Source organism: Schistocerca nitens, chromosome 1 (genome assembly GCF_023898315.1).
Source record: "Schistocerca nitens isolate TAMUIC-IGC-003100 chromosome 1, iqSchNite1.1, whole genome shotgun sequence".
Lineage (NCBI taxonomy): Eukaryota > Metazoa > Arthropoda > Insecta > Orthoptera > Acrididae > Schistocerca > Schistocerca nitens.
The window spans coordinates 1,105,721,119-1,105,738,322 of NC_064614.1; the positions used below are offsets into that span (position 1 = coordinate 1,105,721,119).

General features: G+C 41.3%; 1 protein-coding gene across 1 annotated transcript in view; it reads left to right on the forward strand.

Moving 5' to 3' along the window:
• The first annotated feature begins 2,849 nt into the window (after nucleotides 1–2,849).
• Nucleotides 2,850–17,204, forward strand: part of LOC126198805 (uncharacterized) — a 146,791-nt gene continuing 132,436 nt past the window's right edge. The window contains exon 1 of the mRNA XM_049935378.1: nucleotides 2,850–2,973. Coding sequence (XP_049791335.1) covers nucleotides 2,945–2,973 — 29 coding nt within the window. The 5' untranslated portion in view covers nucleotides 2,850–2,944. The remainder of the gene's footprint in view (nucleotides 2,974–17,204) is intronic.

The following is a 17,204-nucleotide window of genomic DNA, read 5'->3' on the forward strand; positions in this document are numbered from 1 at the left end:
ACACACATCCATGCCCGAGGCAGGATTCGAACCTGCGACCGTAGCATCGGGTGATTTACATGAAAATGTTTCCGACGTGATTATGGCCGCACGACGGGAATTAACGGACTCTGAACGCGCAGCGGTGGTGGGAGCTAGGCGCAAAGGACTTTCCATTTCGTAAACTGTTTGGGAATTCAATATTCCGTGATCCACAGAGTCAAGAGAGTGCCGAGAATACCAGATTTCAGGCATTACCTCTCACCACGCACAACACAGTGGCCGACAGCCTTCACTTAACGACCGAGAGCAGTGGCGATTGCGTAGAGCTGTCAGTGCTGACAGACAAGCAACACTGCGTTAAATAACCGCAGAAGTCAATGTGGGACGTACGACGAACGTATCCATTAGGCGATAACGGGCGATGGCAGCAGACGACACAAGTGCTTTTGCTAACAGCACGACGTCGCTGGCAGCTCCTCTCCTGTGCTAGTGACAATTTCCGTTGGACTCGAATCGACTGGAAAATCTTGGCCTGGTCTGAAGTAGTCAGCAATGCTCTGTGCAAGCTGGCGGAGGCTTCGTGATGGTATGGTCTGTGTTTACGTGGAATGGACTGGGTCATCTGGTCCAGTTTACCGATCCTTGACTGGAAATGGCTATTCATGTATTTCGTGTTCTCAAACGTGGATGACAATGTGCCACGTCACCGGGTCACAGTTCTTCGCGATTGATTTCAAGAACATTCTGGACAGTCTGAGCGAATGATTTGGCTACCCAGATCGTCCGGCCGGCCGGTGTGGCCGTGCGGTTCTAGGCGCTTCAGTCTGGAACCGCGTGACCGCTACGGTCGCAAGTTCGAAACTTGCCTCGGGCATGGATGTGTGTGATGTCCTTAGGTTAGTTAGGTTTAAGTAGTTCTACGTTCTAGGGGACTGATGACCACAGATGTTAAGTCCCATAGTGCTCAGAGCCATTTGAACCATTTGAACCAGATCGTCCGACATGAATCCCATCGAACATTTATGGGACATAATCGAGAGGTCAGTTCGTGCACAAAGTCCTGCGCCGGCAACACTTTCGCAGTTATGGTCGGCTGTAGAGGCAAGCAATATGGCTCAATATTTCGGCAGCGGACCTCCAACGACTTGAGTCCATGCCACGTCGAGCTGATGCACTAGGAGGAATTCCACAACAGTACATGTTTAGCTTCTAGTTGCGGTTTATCGTATCGCGACACAACTGCTCGCGTTGGTCGAGATCCGATTACTATTAGCAGAATATGGAATCGGTGGGTTCAAGAGGGTAATATGGAACGCCGTGCTGGATCCCAACGACCTCGTATCACTAGCAGTCAAGACGGCAGGCATCTTATCCGTGTGGCTGTAACGGATCGTGTAGCCACGTCTCGATCCCTGAGTCAACAGATGGGGACGTTTGCAAGACGACAACCATCTGCACGAACAGTTCGACGACGTTTGCAGCAGCATGGCCCATCAGCTCGGAGACCATGGCTGCGGTTACCCTTGACGCTGCATCACAAACAGGAGCGCCTGCGATGGTGTACTCAACGACGAACCTGGGTGCACGAATGGCAAAACGTCATTTTTTCGGATGAAACCAGGTTCTGTTTACATGATGGTCGCATCCGTGTTTGGCGACATCGCGGTGAACGCACATTGGAAGCGTGTATTCGTCATCGCCATACTGGCGTATCACCCGGCCTGATGGTATGGGGCACCATTGGTTGCAGGTCTCAGTCACCTCTTGTTCGCATTGACAGCACTTTGAACAGTGGACGTTCCATTTCAGATGTGTTACGACCCGTGGCTCTACCCTTCATTCGATCCCTCCGAAACCCGACATTTCAGCAGAATAATGCCCGACCGCATGCTGCACGTCCTGTACGGACCTTTCTGTATACAGAAAATGTCGACTGCTGCCCTGGCCAGCACATTCTCCAGATCTCACCAATTGAAAACCTCTGGTCAACGGTGGCCGAGCAACTGGCTCGTCACAATACGCCAGTCACTACTCTTGATGAACTGTGGTATCGTGTTGAAGCTGCATGGGCAGCTGTATCTGTACACGCACGCCATCCAAGCTCTGTTTGACTCAATGCCCAGGCATATCAAGGCCACTATTACGTCCAGAGGTGGGAACTGATTTCATAGGATCTATGCACCCAAATTGCGTGAAAATGTAATCACATGTCAGTTCTAGTATAATATATTTGTCCAATGAATACCCGTTTATCATCTGCATTTCTTCTTGGTGTAGCAATTTTAATGGCCAGTAGTGTACAAAACGTGGAGCTGCAGTAAACCAATCGTGGGAACGAAGGCCACAACGAGATACGAACTGCATGTAAGCAATCTTCACACTTCTTCCTAGCTTTCACCTTGGTTTTTCTGTCACACATACCAGCAGCACAAGAATTTAAAAAAAAAGTTTTCCTTGCGTAATGTCAGTCTGTACAGATATTTTCGTAATTGACTGAAAGACGTTCTCTTAAAGTCTTCTGAACCTAATGTGTTTAAAGAAAACTGTCATCTTCCACGTAATTCAGTCTAATTGATAATTTTCACTTCAAATGTTGTTTGAGCCGCTGCGCCACTTAACATAAATAATGAAGTCGGCATGGTTCTAGGGAGGTTTCACTTTGTGGTCGTTGTTACATCTATCCTTTCAGAGCCGGTTTCGTAACCACCACCACAAAGAGGCGACCTTTTTTTTTTTTTATCTGGAACGAGGAAAGCTTGCTGTAAGAGCTACATAGTAGCTTCCAGGAATAAGCTCAACTCCACGCACAGACTGCAAATGCATATATAGAAGCTCCCTGGCACCTGAACGCCAGTTCAGCTGGATATGGCAATACTAGCAAGTGTCTCGGGCGCGACTGCTTTTCGAGAGAGCAAACACACCACCTAATCGGAAGTACGCTGTTGGCCCACACCACGCCAGCATGGCGGAAATGACCACGCAACACAACATGTATGCATTCAAACAGTTTTATAACTATTTATGAACCTATTCCTCTTTTTGTTATCGTTGTCTTCTGTCTGGAAGCTGATATGCTGCAGGTCGCCAACGCAGACTAATCTGTGCAAGCCTGTTCATATTTTCCTAACTGCTGCAACGCACATCCATCTGAATCTGCCTACTGTACACAAGCCTTTGTTATTCTTTACAATTTTTACTCCCTCGTCCCAAATACGTTCCTCGATTATGGCCGTCGCTTGATGACTCTGAATTTGTCCCATCAATCGAACCCATATTTTAGTAAAATAGTGGCCCTAAGCTCTTTTCTTCCTAGTTCGATTCAGCACCTTTTGACTAGTTGTCTAATCTACCCGTTTAATCACCAGCATTCTTTTGTAACACCACATTTGAAAAGCTTATATTCTCGTCCTGTCTGTATTGTATGTCATTCACGTTTCTCTACCATACCAGGCTACACTACAGATAAATTCTTTCACAAAATACTCCTCAGCACTTAAATTTATATTAGGTGTTAATATATTTCCCATTTTCAGAATTTTTGTCTTGTCTTCGTCAGTCTGCATTTTATATCATTTCTACTTAAACCATGGTCTGTTATTTGGTTGCCCAAACAGCAAAACTGATCTCTTACTTTCAGTGTCTTATTCCCTAATCTAGTTACTCAGTGTCACTAGGTCTGATTCAACTACATACCATAGCTCTCTGTTTGCTTTCTATGATGCTCATCTTGCAGCCTATTTTCAAAACACTAACCATTCCTCATATTTTCGCGGCGTATTCACTGATGTATTAAATTTCGGGCGTGCAGTCGCATAAACCTTATTTCTTGTCATGATATTTCCGCAGTAAGTTACACTTTTTGTGCATCTGTTGAGTGAGAGGACAAACTGAAACTACGAGGACACGAGCTTCAGTACCGGCAACTTTTAACTTCCACTTGAAGATGAAGTTTTAGCCCTTTGTGTTTTACCTTCATTCTTCTTGCATGGTTTTCGTCCATTCCTTACGTATAGCTGTCACTGCTTGAAACAGACTTGATGGAACCTACTGTTGCTATCTAAGTAACAGTATTTTATATTTCATTTATTTATTATCGTCGCACCGCATTACTTTCGAAGATGGTGTTGCGATCGTAGAGTGAGACGGTACACACCTTTGTTGTCAAGGTTTCTGAAATGTACATTTGCAGAGCTAGCAGTCTGTTGATAGAACTTCCTTGCAGTTTCCCGATACCGTTCTTTCAATTGCGGTACATCAGCCAGTAGTCCCGAGGCAGATGTAAAGCTAGCCACAGAGTCCTGTTTGAATTCGTTGCAGCCGTCGGGTGTGAGTGTCGGCAGCATTCTACCAAGCAACTGCTGCAACTCTCATATTTTTCTAGGCATCTGTATCACTGGTAAAAGTAGTTCATTGGCATCTTCGTCTCAGTGAAGTTAAAATTATTAAGATTTATTAAGTCTAAAAGCTAAATCTAGATTATTACCATATGCGAGGTCATGTCTGTGTACATCTTGTCTTTGTGATAATGATTCATCTAACTTTAGTTTGCTTTTGGAATAAGGCATTTTTTTAGCGTACAGTGGTAATGTAATTAATGTTGTGAATCACTAAGAACGGTGGCCTATATGATCCAGTCAACTTTTCAATGTCCCTTTGATATCTCTGGTTGTTTTCTTTTGCCGCAGAAATACTGTTAGTGTACAGTACAAATTCCATGGATACTAATACAAAGAAGGAAGGGTATTACCTAAGCGACTGTTTTTCAATAACAGTTGATCCTAATTTGTGAAGTGTGGAACCACTTTTAATAGGCTGATATGTACCTGCTGAGTCTGTGCCCACAATGTCAGTTTGAGATCTCGGTTTACGGCTAACCGTCTAACTGTGCATACCTATTAACTCCGTCACTGCGCTTGTGATGGAAAATTTAAATAGCATCAGCTTCAATGTTATTTAGAATATATATGTCATCTGAAAAAACAATTAAGAGTACCTATTACGCCTACTTTCTGCCTCACCTTAAATACGGGGTCATATTCTGGGGTAATTTGACAGTAGCTAAGCGAGTTTTCAGATTGCAAAAATATGTCGTTAAACTCATAAAGGATATGAAACCTTGGAACTCCTGCAAATCCCTGTCTAAAAGTTTAGATATGCCACCTTACCGTATATTTTCATGTATATGAAGATGGTGTCTGTTCTTTCGGACATGTCCGAAAAACAGATACCATTTTCATATACATATGTAGTTAAGGCTCACCGGTCATTTGACCATCTTCTTCTCTGCGGATGCACAAACAGTGCCCGAACTCTTACGGGGATCGGCAATAAGCCACGAGTAATGAGTATAATGGGCAGGGGCACTATGAATATAGTGCGAGACAATAAGTTGAGAATGTGGGTCTCACGGGAGGCGTGCCAGAGATAAGTCCTTGCAGTCGCACTGTTCTCTGTGACCTCGGTGGCCCAGATGGACAGCCGGCACGGTAGCTCAGCGTGTTCGGCCAGAGGGTTAGCTGCCCTCTGTAATAAAAAAACTGAGTGACTGGATCATTAATGAACTTCAACGGCCGTCAGGGGACGTCCGCCACGAACAATTGAAACGAACTATAACGAACAAAATGAGATTTTAAAAAAAATGGATAGAGCGTCTGCCTTTTAAGCAGGAGATCCCGGGCTCGAGTCCCGGTCGGGGCACACATTTTCAACTGTCAACGCCTGCATGCAGCTAGAGGTCTTCATTTCTTTGTATATTTACATTGCGGAGACACAACGTGTTCTAAAACTAAGGAAATGGGCATTGATTAGCAGACTATGTAAAGAGTAACAATCATCGCCATAACAGTGTTGTTGTCGTTGTCTTGAGTCGGAAGACTGGTTTGCTGCAGCTCTCCACGTTACACATTTCTGTGCAAGCCTCATCTACGAATAACGACTGTAACCTACAATCATTTTGAACCTCGTTTTATTCATCTCTTTAATGGCATAAACTGTACAAAAAATAAGTAAATTCCATCAGTAAGTATAAAACAACAACCAAAAAATGGAAAAGAAAGCAAGCGAAATGAGAATAAGCAAGCGACGTGGGAGTAGTCAAGCGCAGCACGCTTTAGCCAGGTGTTCTCTGAAGCCGGGTGAGTATGATCACGTCATGTCGATTTCCGGTCCGAAACTGCGCACGAGGCCAAACGAATGTCAGCTATTCAAAAGTTCGTTTGGCGAAGAATTTACTTAACAGAGACAGTGGTTCCAGCCTGGACGTGCCATGGAATCCGGCGCTTGCTTTAAGGGGATACGGAATCGGATTTTGGGTTAAAAAATCGAATTTTTTTTTATTGGCGTATTATATTCTGCCATGTTTCCTCTTTAAAATGACGTATCATACATAGCTCTACTACAATTATAACTATTTTATTTTTATATATTTGTGAGAACGGGTATTGCGCTTTAGTTATACACGTCTCTCGTGGCTGACCATGAACTTTTTGGCAGTACCTTTAAAGTGACATGAATTCAAATATCCCGGTTTCCAGCGACTATTTATACACTAGTTGCCCGAAAATGTTTCTCTGTGGTTTCCTCAAGTTACTCTTTGACTTTGTGGCGGGACTGTTTTGTAAACAGTGTGATATAAGAGAGTAGTTGTTGTTGAGTTATTTCGTATTTAGTGCTTCATTTTTCGCAGTGAAAATGCCTAGAGCTAAAGCAAAAGTATTTAAAAAGCGTGTGAACTGGCAAAAGAAAAGAAATAATGATTCATTAGCAAAGCAAAGCAGTTCATCATCATCACTGTTGGAAAATGTGAATCCACTTATTACTGATTTGCCGAACGAACTTACACCAAATGAAAACAGTGCTTCTCATAAAAAACTAAGAGATTTGGAAGAGAAATATAATTTACTTGATAGAGGGAATGAAGTTTTTGAACTCATTGATACGAATATATTGTGTGAAGCTCTTGAAAACAGTTTGTGCTGCAAAAAATGTCATGGAAACGTTTCTCTGAAAGTAGAATCCCATGTTGGCCTGGCTGCCCAGTTTAATTTAATATGCAGTGTTTGTAAATACAGCTGTAAGTTTCCAAGTTCGGTTTCAGTAACTGTAAATAATGGATACAAGAAAACTGAACTTTATAGTGTAAATATTAGGTTAGTTTATGGATTGCGAGCAATTGGTAAGGGCAAAGCAGCTGGTGATATGCTATGTGGTGTTCTAAATCTTCCAAGTGCACCTTCAAAGTTTGAAGCTTACAATTATGTACTAGGATCTGCAGTTGAAGATGTAGCACAGAAGTCAATGCAGGTTGCTGTGGAAGAAGCAGTGGAAGAAAATGACGGCAGTCGTGACCTCACAGTGGCGTTTGATGGCACGTGGCAGAAAAGGGGCCACACCTCCAACAATGGTGTTGTAACAGCAACTAGTGTTGATACTGGCAAGGTTATTGATGTTGCAATAATGTCTAAATACTGTAGGTGCACAGGCAGGCTGAAAAATGAACACAGTGATGACTGTATTGCTAATTATTATGGTAGTAGTGGTGGCATGGAGGTTGCTGGGGTGAAGAAAATTTTTCATCGCTCTTCACAGTGGTATAATGTTCGCTATGTCAAATATCTGGGAGATGGTGACTCTAAAGCATTCAAAGAAGTTTTGGAAAGCAAACCATATGGGAACAGTGTAAATATAAGCAAACTTGAATGTATAGGACATGTGCAGAAGAGAATGGGTGCCAGGCTGAGAAGGTTAAAATCAGTTATGAAAGGGAAAAAACTAGATGATGGGAAAACCTTGGATGGCAGAGGAAGATTGACTGATTCCATAATAGACCACATTCAGAACTGCTATGGCCTTGCAATCAGGCAAAATACAGGCAATCTTGAAGAAATGAGGAGAGCTATATGGGCTTTATATTTCCACACCGCATCCACGGATGAGCATCCACAACATGGTTTGTGCCCCAAAGGTGAAAACAGCTGGTGTAAATACAATAGGGGACTAACAACAGGAGAGAAATACATTCACCACCACAGTCTACCATCAGCCATCATGGCAGAAATAAAGCCCATTTTCAGAGATCTGGCTGACAGAAGTCTTCTGATGAAATGTCTTCACGGAAAAACGCAGAACCCCAACGAGTGCTTGAATAGTGTGATATGGCATCGTCTCCCAAAAACAGTGTTTGTCGGAATTAATACACTACATTTTGGTGTGTATGATGCTGTGGCAACCTTCAATCTTGGAAATATAACTAAATGCCAGGTCCTTCAAAAGTTGGGTATGTGTGTTGGTTCCCGTACGGTACGTGCTATGTTCTTTTTAGATCAGCACAGACTAAGGCATGCTGATAATATAATCAAGACATTAGTGAAAAAAGCAAGACAGGTGCAGAGGGGTGCCAAAAGAAGACTTGAAGATGATTATGAAGACTGTGAAGGGGGCATTAGCTACGGATCAGGAATGTTTTAATCTTCTTTCTCCGTTTCCCGTAAGTTTACTTTTTACTTCATCTAGGAACATTATCTCAGGTACTGGTCAACCTAGAAGTCTGAAATTTTTATGACGTAGTGACATAGGTCCCTATTACATACTGAAACAACGATTTTTTAATTACTTGATTTACAAAAGACTTAGGGGTGATAGTCTAGTAAAAAGCGATGGAAAAAATTTACTTAAAAATAAATGTACAATATCTCTGTAAGAAAATACTTTGACAATAAACTGTTGTTTCAGTATTGTTGTAACATATGAATGCACATACAGTAAAATTTTTACCTCTCTGTCTCCAGTAGTTTGTGAGAAAATGTTCCCTATAGTAGGCATATATTAAGATTGCGGGGATAGGTGATTCCGTATCCCCTTAATAAACTTTGCACCGACATACCGTGCAGCTCCTAATGACACATTGATGTCCCAACGCCGGCCGAATTGGCCAAGCGGTTCTAGGTGCTAAAGTCTGGCACTGCGCGACCGCTACGGTCGCAGCTTCGAATTCTACCTCGGGCATGGATGTGTGTGATGTCCTTAGGTTAGTTAGGTTTAACTAGTTCTAAGTTCTAGGGGACTGATGACCTCAGATCTTAAGTCCCACTGTGCTCAGAGCCATTTTTGATGTCCCAACATAAATCGGCCGCGAAGCCAAAGTTTCAATTTATGCATGGTTTTTGGCCGTCGAACAACGTCTCTGGGATTCGTGTATCTGTGGCCGCATGCGCGTGTTTTTAGTACAGAGCGAGCGCCGCAGCTCCTGGGGAGAGGCCACTTTCACCCCGTTCTTACCGGTAAGTTACGGTCAACATGACGTGGCATACTTGTCCACTAATGTCAAGCTCTAGTTTCACTCCCAGCAATTTCAGCTCTAGTGTTAGGATTCTGCCTACCCCCACGCTTGAAAATCGCGACGTATTCGGAAATAAAGAGCCAAATATTTGTAACAGGCATGAATATAAATGTAACTGCTACTCGTTTCACTCGCAGCAATTTAAAAAATGGTTCAAATGGCTCTGAGCACTATGGGACTTAACTTCTGAGGTCATCAGTCCCCTAGAACTCAGAACTACTTAAACGTAACAAACTTAAGGACATCACACACATCTATGCCCGAGGCAGGATTCGAACCTGCGACGGTAGCGGTCGCGCGGTTCCATACTGTAGCGCCTAGAACCGCTCGGCCACCGCGGCCGGCGCAGCAATTTAACCTTTCGTTTTTTATTCAGAGTGAAGTCCCAAAAGCGAACAAATTCACTCTTGAGAGAGAGTGCTCCTATGTGCAAATAATATCGAATATTGCAGAACACACATCTATTACATTAACAAGAAAGTCGCAGAATCTTTTACAAACGCGAAGATGTATAGAACAGTATTGAACAAGGCAGGGTCCGAGCCTTCTTCTTTCAGGTCCGTAACTCCACGTTTCTAACCACTAAACTACAGTGAACACATACAACTTTCAACAACAGTGTATTTCATTTTAGGCTCTCCTGAAGGCTTTTACCGTCGGTTTGTAATTACATGATATTTTTATAACAAAGCGTGCCAAGAACGTCGTGTTTGTGAAAAATGTTCAGTGCGCCGTTGCCATGAAACAGTGTTTAATCATAACACACTTTTCTTTACCCGTGCCCTCCCCACTGGGAGTGTACATCACATGCCTGCTCTCTGCCAACCTCGGCGATCAAAAGTAATGTGAGCAATAACATTGCATAACCACTGATTCATTTTTTGGTAGTGTGTTCGTGTTGTTAATCCTACAATAAGTGATGAAACTGTTACAGTGATGAAGCAGTTCATCACGACAGCTATCCCGGAGTCCACCTCGTATAACAAAGATTATTGTCCCTGGTGAGTGCAGACTGAAGATGCAAAACACAAAGAGTAAATATAATGGCAGCAGTGCGCGTGGTTACGGCTTTCTTCCTCTTTTCCCACTCATCGCTAAACAGCAGTCCTGTTCTGAGAAGAAATTGCGTCCTCCTCGTATATGGCGTTGGCTGTCCCATCCCAAAAGCGGTACAAAGAAGTTCACGAAATGTAAGAACTTTCAGCATTGCAGCGCGTCAGCAATCGCAAGTATCGAAATAATTATGAAAAATCCGCCTCGATTGCACAAACTACCTGGTGTTACCTAGGTTTCAGCGTGGGTAACCACGCCTTCTTCAGAACAAAATATAAAACACCTTGCCTAAATAGGCTTAGTCAAAGGCTAAAATCAACACCTACAGCGGCAAGACCCCATATATATATATATATATATATATATATATATATATATATATATATATATATATATTACAAATACACGGTACATATGTACCAAGCCAATAATATTACTTATCTCACTGTGTGTGCTGCCTCGCCCCAGCCACCGTACGATGGTCACAGGCTCTCCACCGAACTCAACTGTTTTATATTTAGTTCTGAAGAAGGCGTGGTTACCCACGCTGAAACCTGGGTAAACACCAGGTAGTTTGTGCAATCGAGGCGGATTTTTCATAATTATTTTACGGAATGTACATCTCTTCGTCATTTTAGTGTACCAGTGCCCCCATCTGTGAATCAAATAACAAACATCTCCTCAAGACAATGAAATTTATGGACAATCGAAGTTAACATTTATCGATGACTTGCTGCAGTTTCTTGACTGCTTTATGTTCGTAGCATTACCTCTAATTTTCCTTGTCAGCTCGTTATTTCTTCATCAAAATTTCATAACGGCGAAGATGAACTATTCAGACACAATCTTGCTCCAGTAACAGTGACAGATTCTTTATGTGATTATGTTTGTTTTAATAAATTTTGCATTTCACAGGCTGTCCCAGTAGGACTGTGATGCAAATTCCCTGCTACTTATCTTGACATAGGTTTCCAGTAACTTACCTAAACCACTGTAGATGTATTCCCAGCTGCTTTTTACTTTCTTCATGTTTCTCCATCTGAGCAAGTACTTCATCTCTGATGATGTCTACGTCGACGACTCATTAAACATGAACTTGAAAAGGAGGTTGACGGGACATGTATCCAAGCGAATGATTGGCACTAGTAGGTGGATCAAGGATCCCAAGAGATAAAAAAAGACCGAAATGACAACTTGAAATGCCAAGCAAGTCGAAGTGGACTCCTTGAACGATTTATCGTGCATATTTTTTTTTATTATAGATTTTTCGCAACATTCTGAACTAATGTTCTGTCGACTTCGGTTCAAGAGTGTTTTGCATCTGGCCGCAGCCAACATTGGCGATCTAACAATAAGTACTTGTGTATACCGTAATGCTTACGAAGTGACTGTCGTGTCAAACTAGTAAGCACACGCGCAGTTCTAGAACTGCATGAGGAAAGCACAGTTTGTTCCTCCCACATCTCCGGTTTCCCTATGGCTATCAATGTGTTGGACTTCAGTAGGTGTAGTTTGCTTCCTCCATTCCTAATATCACCTGAAAATTTGGCCAGGGAGTCGTGAAGAGACTGTAGTTAGTAGGTAAACTGACGTGGTTTCACAAAAGTGATAGCTGTCAGGTAATTAATACTAACGGTTTCTGGAAACTGTAAGCTATAGCCATCGCTTAGAACAATATAACTTGGCTTTTTCAGAGATCCAATCTTTGCTATAGACTATTATTTGTATGTATTTTCATTACTCTCCTCGTTGTAAATGAAAGATTTAACATTATGCCCTTGATTAGAATGTTAATGTCAATAGAAAAAATTAATTTTTTTGGCTTACACATGAAGAGCCCTGTGATATTGCTGTCCCTAAGGCAAACCTACGTTTCTAGCATTTGTAGACTTAGAGAAAGCTTTTGACAACGTTAACTGGAATACTCTCTTTCAAATTCTGAAGGTGGCAGGGGTAAAATACAGGGAGCGAAAGGCTATTTACAATTTGTACAGAAACCAGATGGCAGTTATAAGAGTCGAGGGGCATGAAAGGGAAGCAGTGGTTGGGAAAGGAGTGAGACAGGGCTGTAGCCTCTCCCCGATGTTATTCAATCTGTATATTGAGCAAGCAGTAAAGGAAACAAAAGAAAAATTCGGAGTAGGTATTAAAATTCATAGAGAAGAAGTAAAAACTTTGAGGTTCGCCGATGACATTGTAATTCTGTCAGAGACAGCAAAGGACTTGGAAGAGCAGTTGAACGGAATGGACAGTGTCTTGAAAGGAGGATATAAGATGAACATCAACAAAAGCAAAACGAGGATAATGGAATGTAGTCAAATTAAATCGGGTGATGCTGAGGGGATTAGATTAGGAAATGAGACACTTAAAGTAGTAAAGGAGTTTTACTATTTAGGGAGTAAAATAACTGATGATGGTCGAAGTAGAGAGGATATAAAATGTAGACTGGCAATGGCAAGGAAATCGTTTCTGAAGAAGAGAAATTTGTTAACATCGAGTATAGATTTAAGTGTCAGGAAGTCGTTTCTGAAAGTATTTGTATGGAGTGTAGCCATGTATGGAAGTGAAACATGGACGATAACCAGTTTGGACAAGAAGAGAATAGAAGCTTTCGAAATGTGGTGCTACAGAAGAATGCTGAAGATAAGGTGGGTAGATCACGTAACTAATGAGGAGGTATTGAATAGGATTGAGGAGAAGAGAAGTTTGTGGCACAACTTGACTAGAAGAAGGGATCGGTTGGTAGGACATGTTTTGAGGCATCAAGGGATCACAAATTTAGCATTGGAGGGCAGCGTGGAGGGTAAAAATCGTAGAGGGAGACCAAGAGATGAATACACTAAGCAGATTCAGAAGGATGTAGGTTGCAGTAGGTACAGGGAGATGAAGAAGCTTGCACAGGATAGAGTAGCATGGAGAGCTGCATCAAACCAGTCTCAGGACTGAAGACCACAACAACAACAACAAGGTAGCGTTTACACTTAGTTAAGAAACCTGTTTCTGTCTGCAATATTGTTTGGCCACAAGACTGCAATATGGTGCAACTATGTTCGTTGTTCTTGATCTCGTATACGCTAGCGACAAACATTTCAAAAATGGTTCAAATGGCTCTGAGCACTATGGGACTTAACATCTATGGTCATCAGTCCCCTAGAACTTAGAACTACTTAAACCTAACTAACCTAAGGACATCACACACATCCATGCCCGAGGCAGGATTCGAACCTGCAACCGTAGCAGTCGCGCAGTTCCGGACTGAGCGCCTAGAACCGCGAGACCACCGCGGCCGGCACAAACATTTCAACATACGTATTCGCATCATATGTTATGCTAAACTGGCAGCAAATATTTCACATTCTGTAATCACAGCGACAGCTAGACTAAGTCAAGTGAAGAAGTTGAATTAATGACGGGTTGCTGCATTAGTAACACTCGATGAGGTAAGTAGACGAAGGAAAAGACTTAGCCGTCTCTGATGCACAAAGACATACCTTAGACCATGTTGTGGAAATGACATGATGTGCGAGCTGAATTTGGAACTCGGTTCTGGTTTTCGTAACTGTACTAGGATGTCGGTGTCCGACTCTAAAATTCTAATGGATATGATAGGGCCAATTATTTTAAATAAAGGAACAAATACCGGAAATGCGTTTCCTGCGAAGCAAAGACTTGCTATTATTCTTTTTTAGGTTTTTGGCAACAGGGTCTCCCGCATCGTCCCCCACGCTCCTCGGAGTATGGGACCTCAGCAGCAGAGATTTACATCAAAACCTTGCATACTTATTCCACATTTCAAAACCAGTCGTATCTCAAATATTGTGAAGCTTTGGTTAAAGGGTTTAAAGATTATGTAAAACTAGACTGACTGAGCACGAAAGGCGTCGGACTGAAAAGATTCCAGCTTTGCTGAACATGCTCTGAAGAAATGTCATTCATATGATGTGAAATTTTATATTCTCCATAAAGGAATGAAAGGCAGAAAACTAACGTTACTCGAAATTCTGACCTTTAGTAAACACCAGTCAAAGAATCCTGACCTGGTTCTAAATGACCAAACAGTTCCATTACTCAACCTCACTAAAGTAGCAGCAGCCAGTAAATAATAAGCTGTTTCACACTCACATTCCATAGACTTCTTTGTCCTCGCCCCACCCCAACACACATTTTTCCGTAGTGTTCATCACATTCACCAGTTTGTCCAGATGATATAGTAGCATGTGCCATTACTCACCTGTACAACATATTTGGCTTATACATTCATATCGTTTTAGTATTTGAATATACCGTAATATAAGATTTATTTGTTCAAAGCATCTTTGGGTATTACATTTTGCTTGCGTTTTGTATCGATATAGTCATAGATTAGATTAGATTAGATTTACTTTCATTCCAACTGATCCGTATTGAGGAGGTCCTCCAGGATGTAGAACATGTCAGAAAAACAATAATACATGACAAATATTTACAACTGAAACAAATAAGTTAATGTACTTCCACATGTCCCAAGTGTAATGATCGTCATTTTTTTAATGAACACTATATGAAAGAATCATTTTACAAACACTCATTTACTAAGATCGGATTAATGCACTGAATTTAAAATTAATTTTTTTTATTTATAAGGATATAAACATATAATAGAACCACTACAATACTTATTTACAATGAACACCTTACTGCACTGAAATGGTGCAGTAGTTAGATTGTACGTACACACACACACACACACACACACACACACTTATTTACAATGAACACATTACTGCACTGAAATGGTGCAGAAGTTAAAAAATGGTTCAAATGGCTCTAGGCACTATGGTACTTAATATCTGAGGTCATCAGTCCCCTAGACTTAGAACTACTTAAACCTAACTAATCTAAGGACATAACATACATCCATGCCCGAGGCAGGATTCGAACCTGCGACCGTAGCAGCAGCGCAGTTCCGGCTGAAGCGCCTAGAACCGCTCGGTCACAATGCCGGTGGTGCAGAAGTTAGATATATATATTCCACACACAAATCAGTTGGTTCTACTGAGAAATTCATCCAATGGAGTAGAAGGAGTTGGTCACCAATAAATGCTTTAGGCTTCTCTTAAACTGAATTTCATTGATTGTTACGCTTATTATGGCTGCTGGCATGATATTGAAAATGTGTGTTCCTGAAAAAATGCACACGTTTTTGTACAAGAGTAAGTGAGTTTAAATCCTTGTGAAGATTCTTATTTCTCGTATTGATTCCATGAATAGAGCGGTTGGTTTGAATAAGTGATATATTTTATTGACAAATTTCATTAAGGAATAAATATATTGGGAAGCAGTAGTTAGTATCCCTAGTTCCCTAAACAGGCTTCTGCAGAATGTTCTTGTGTTCAGACCACATATAACTCTTATTGCACCTTTTTGTGCCCGGAAAACTTTAGCTTGGCTTGATGAATTACCCCAAAAAATAATCCCATAAACATTATGGAATGAAAGTAAGCATAGTATGCCAGCTCATTCATTTTTATATCCCCTATGTCTGACACAATTCGCATTGCAAATAGAGATTTGTTAAGACGCTTCAGCAGTTCTGTGGTGTGCTCCTCCCAGCTAAATTTATTATTAAGCTGTAATCCAAAGAATTTAACACTGCCTACTTCTTCTATCTGCTTGTCCTTGGCATATACTCGTGGGACACCTCTTACAAGTTCTGAACTGCATGTATTGTGTTTTTTCAAAGTTTAGTGACAAGGAATTGCCTAGGAACCATTGATTAATGTCCACAAATACTTTATTAGCCGATCTTTCTAAGACTACACTTGATTTGCTATTTATTGCAATGTTTGTATCATCGGCAAACAAAACAAACTTGGCATCTGGTAATGTTTCTGATGAAAGGTCATTGATATACACAAGAAAAAGTAAGGGCTCTAAGATGGAACCTTGGACCCCACATATAATTAGTTCCCAGTTGGATGATGCCTGATAGCTTAATACATGTCTCTTTCCTAATAGCACCCTTTGTTTCCTGCCAGAGATATAAGATTTGAACCATTTTGCAGAATTTCCTGTTACACCATACCATTCTAATTTACTTAAAAGGATATTGTGATTTACACAGTCAAATGCCTTTGACAGACCATAAAATATACCAATTACCTGCAATTTTTTGTCTAATGAATTAAGTACGTTTTCACTGTAATTGTAGATTGCCTTCTCAATATCAGAACCCTTTAGAAATCCGAACTGCGACTTTGACAGTATGTTATTTGTGATAAGATGGTTATAAAGCCGATTGTACATTACCTTTTTCCTAAAATTTTTGAGAATGCTGGTAAAAGTGAAACTGGACAGAAATTTCTCTATCTCCCTTCTTAAACAGTGGCTTAACTTCAGCGTATTGCAGCCATTCAGGAAATATTCCACTGATAGACGACTGGTTACACAGATAGCTTAATATGTTACTTAACTCAGAATCACATTCTTTAATTAACTTCGTTGATATTTCATCATACCCACTAGAGGTTTTTGATTTTAAAGATTTTATGATGGACATTACTTCTGCTGGGGTAGTGGGGGTCAAATGGAAGTTACTTGAAATGTCTGGTCTGAGGTATTCCATAGGCAGCATTTACAGAACATTACCTATCTTTGTACAACAAACTTTAAACAGCTATGAACTCTTGCTGAAGTTTTATTCTTTATCTGTTTACTATTAAGTTATCTGACGATGGGCTAAGATACAGAAAGCCCGTTCATAACGAATTACTAAATAAATATAGTTGCGGGAAATTAGTACTGTGTATTCAAGTTGCCGTACTCTGTGACCGAGCGGTTCTGGGCGCTTCAG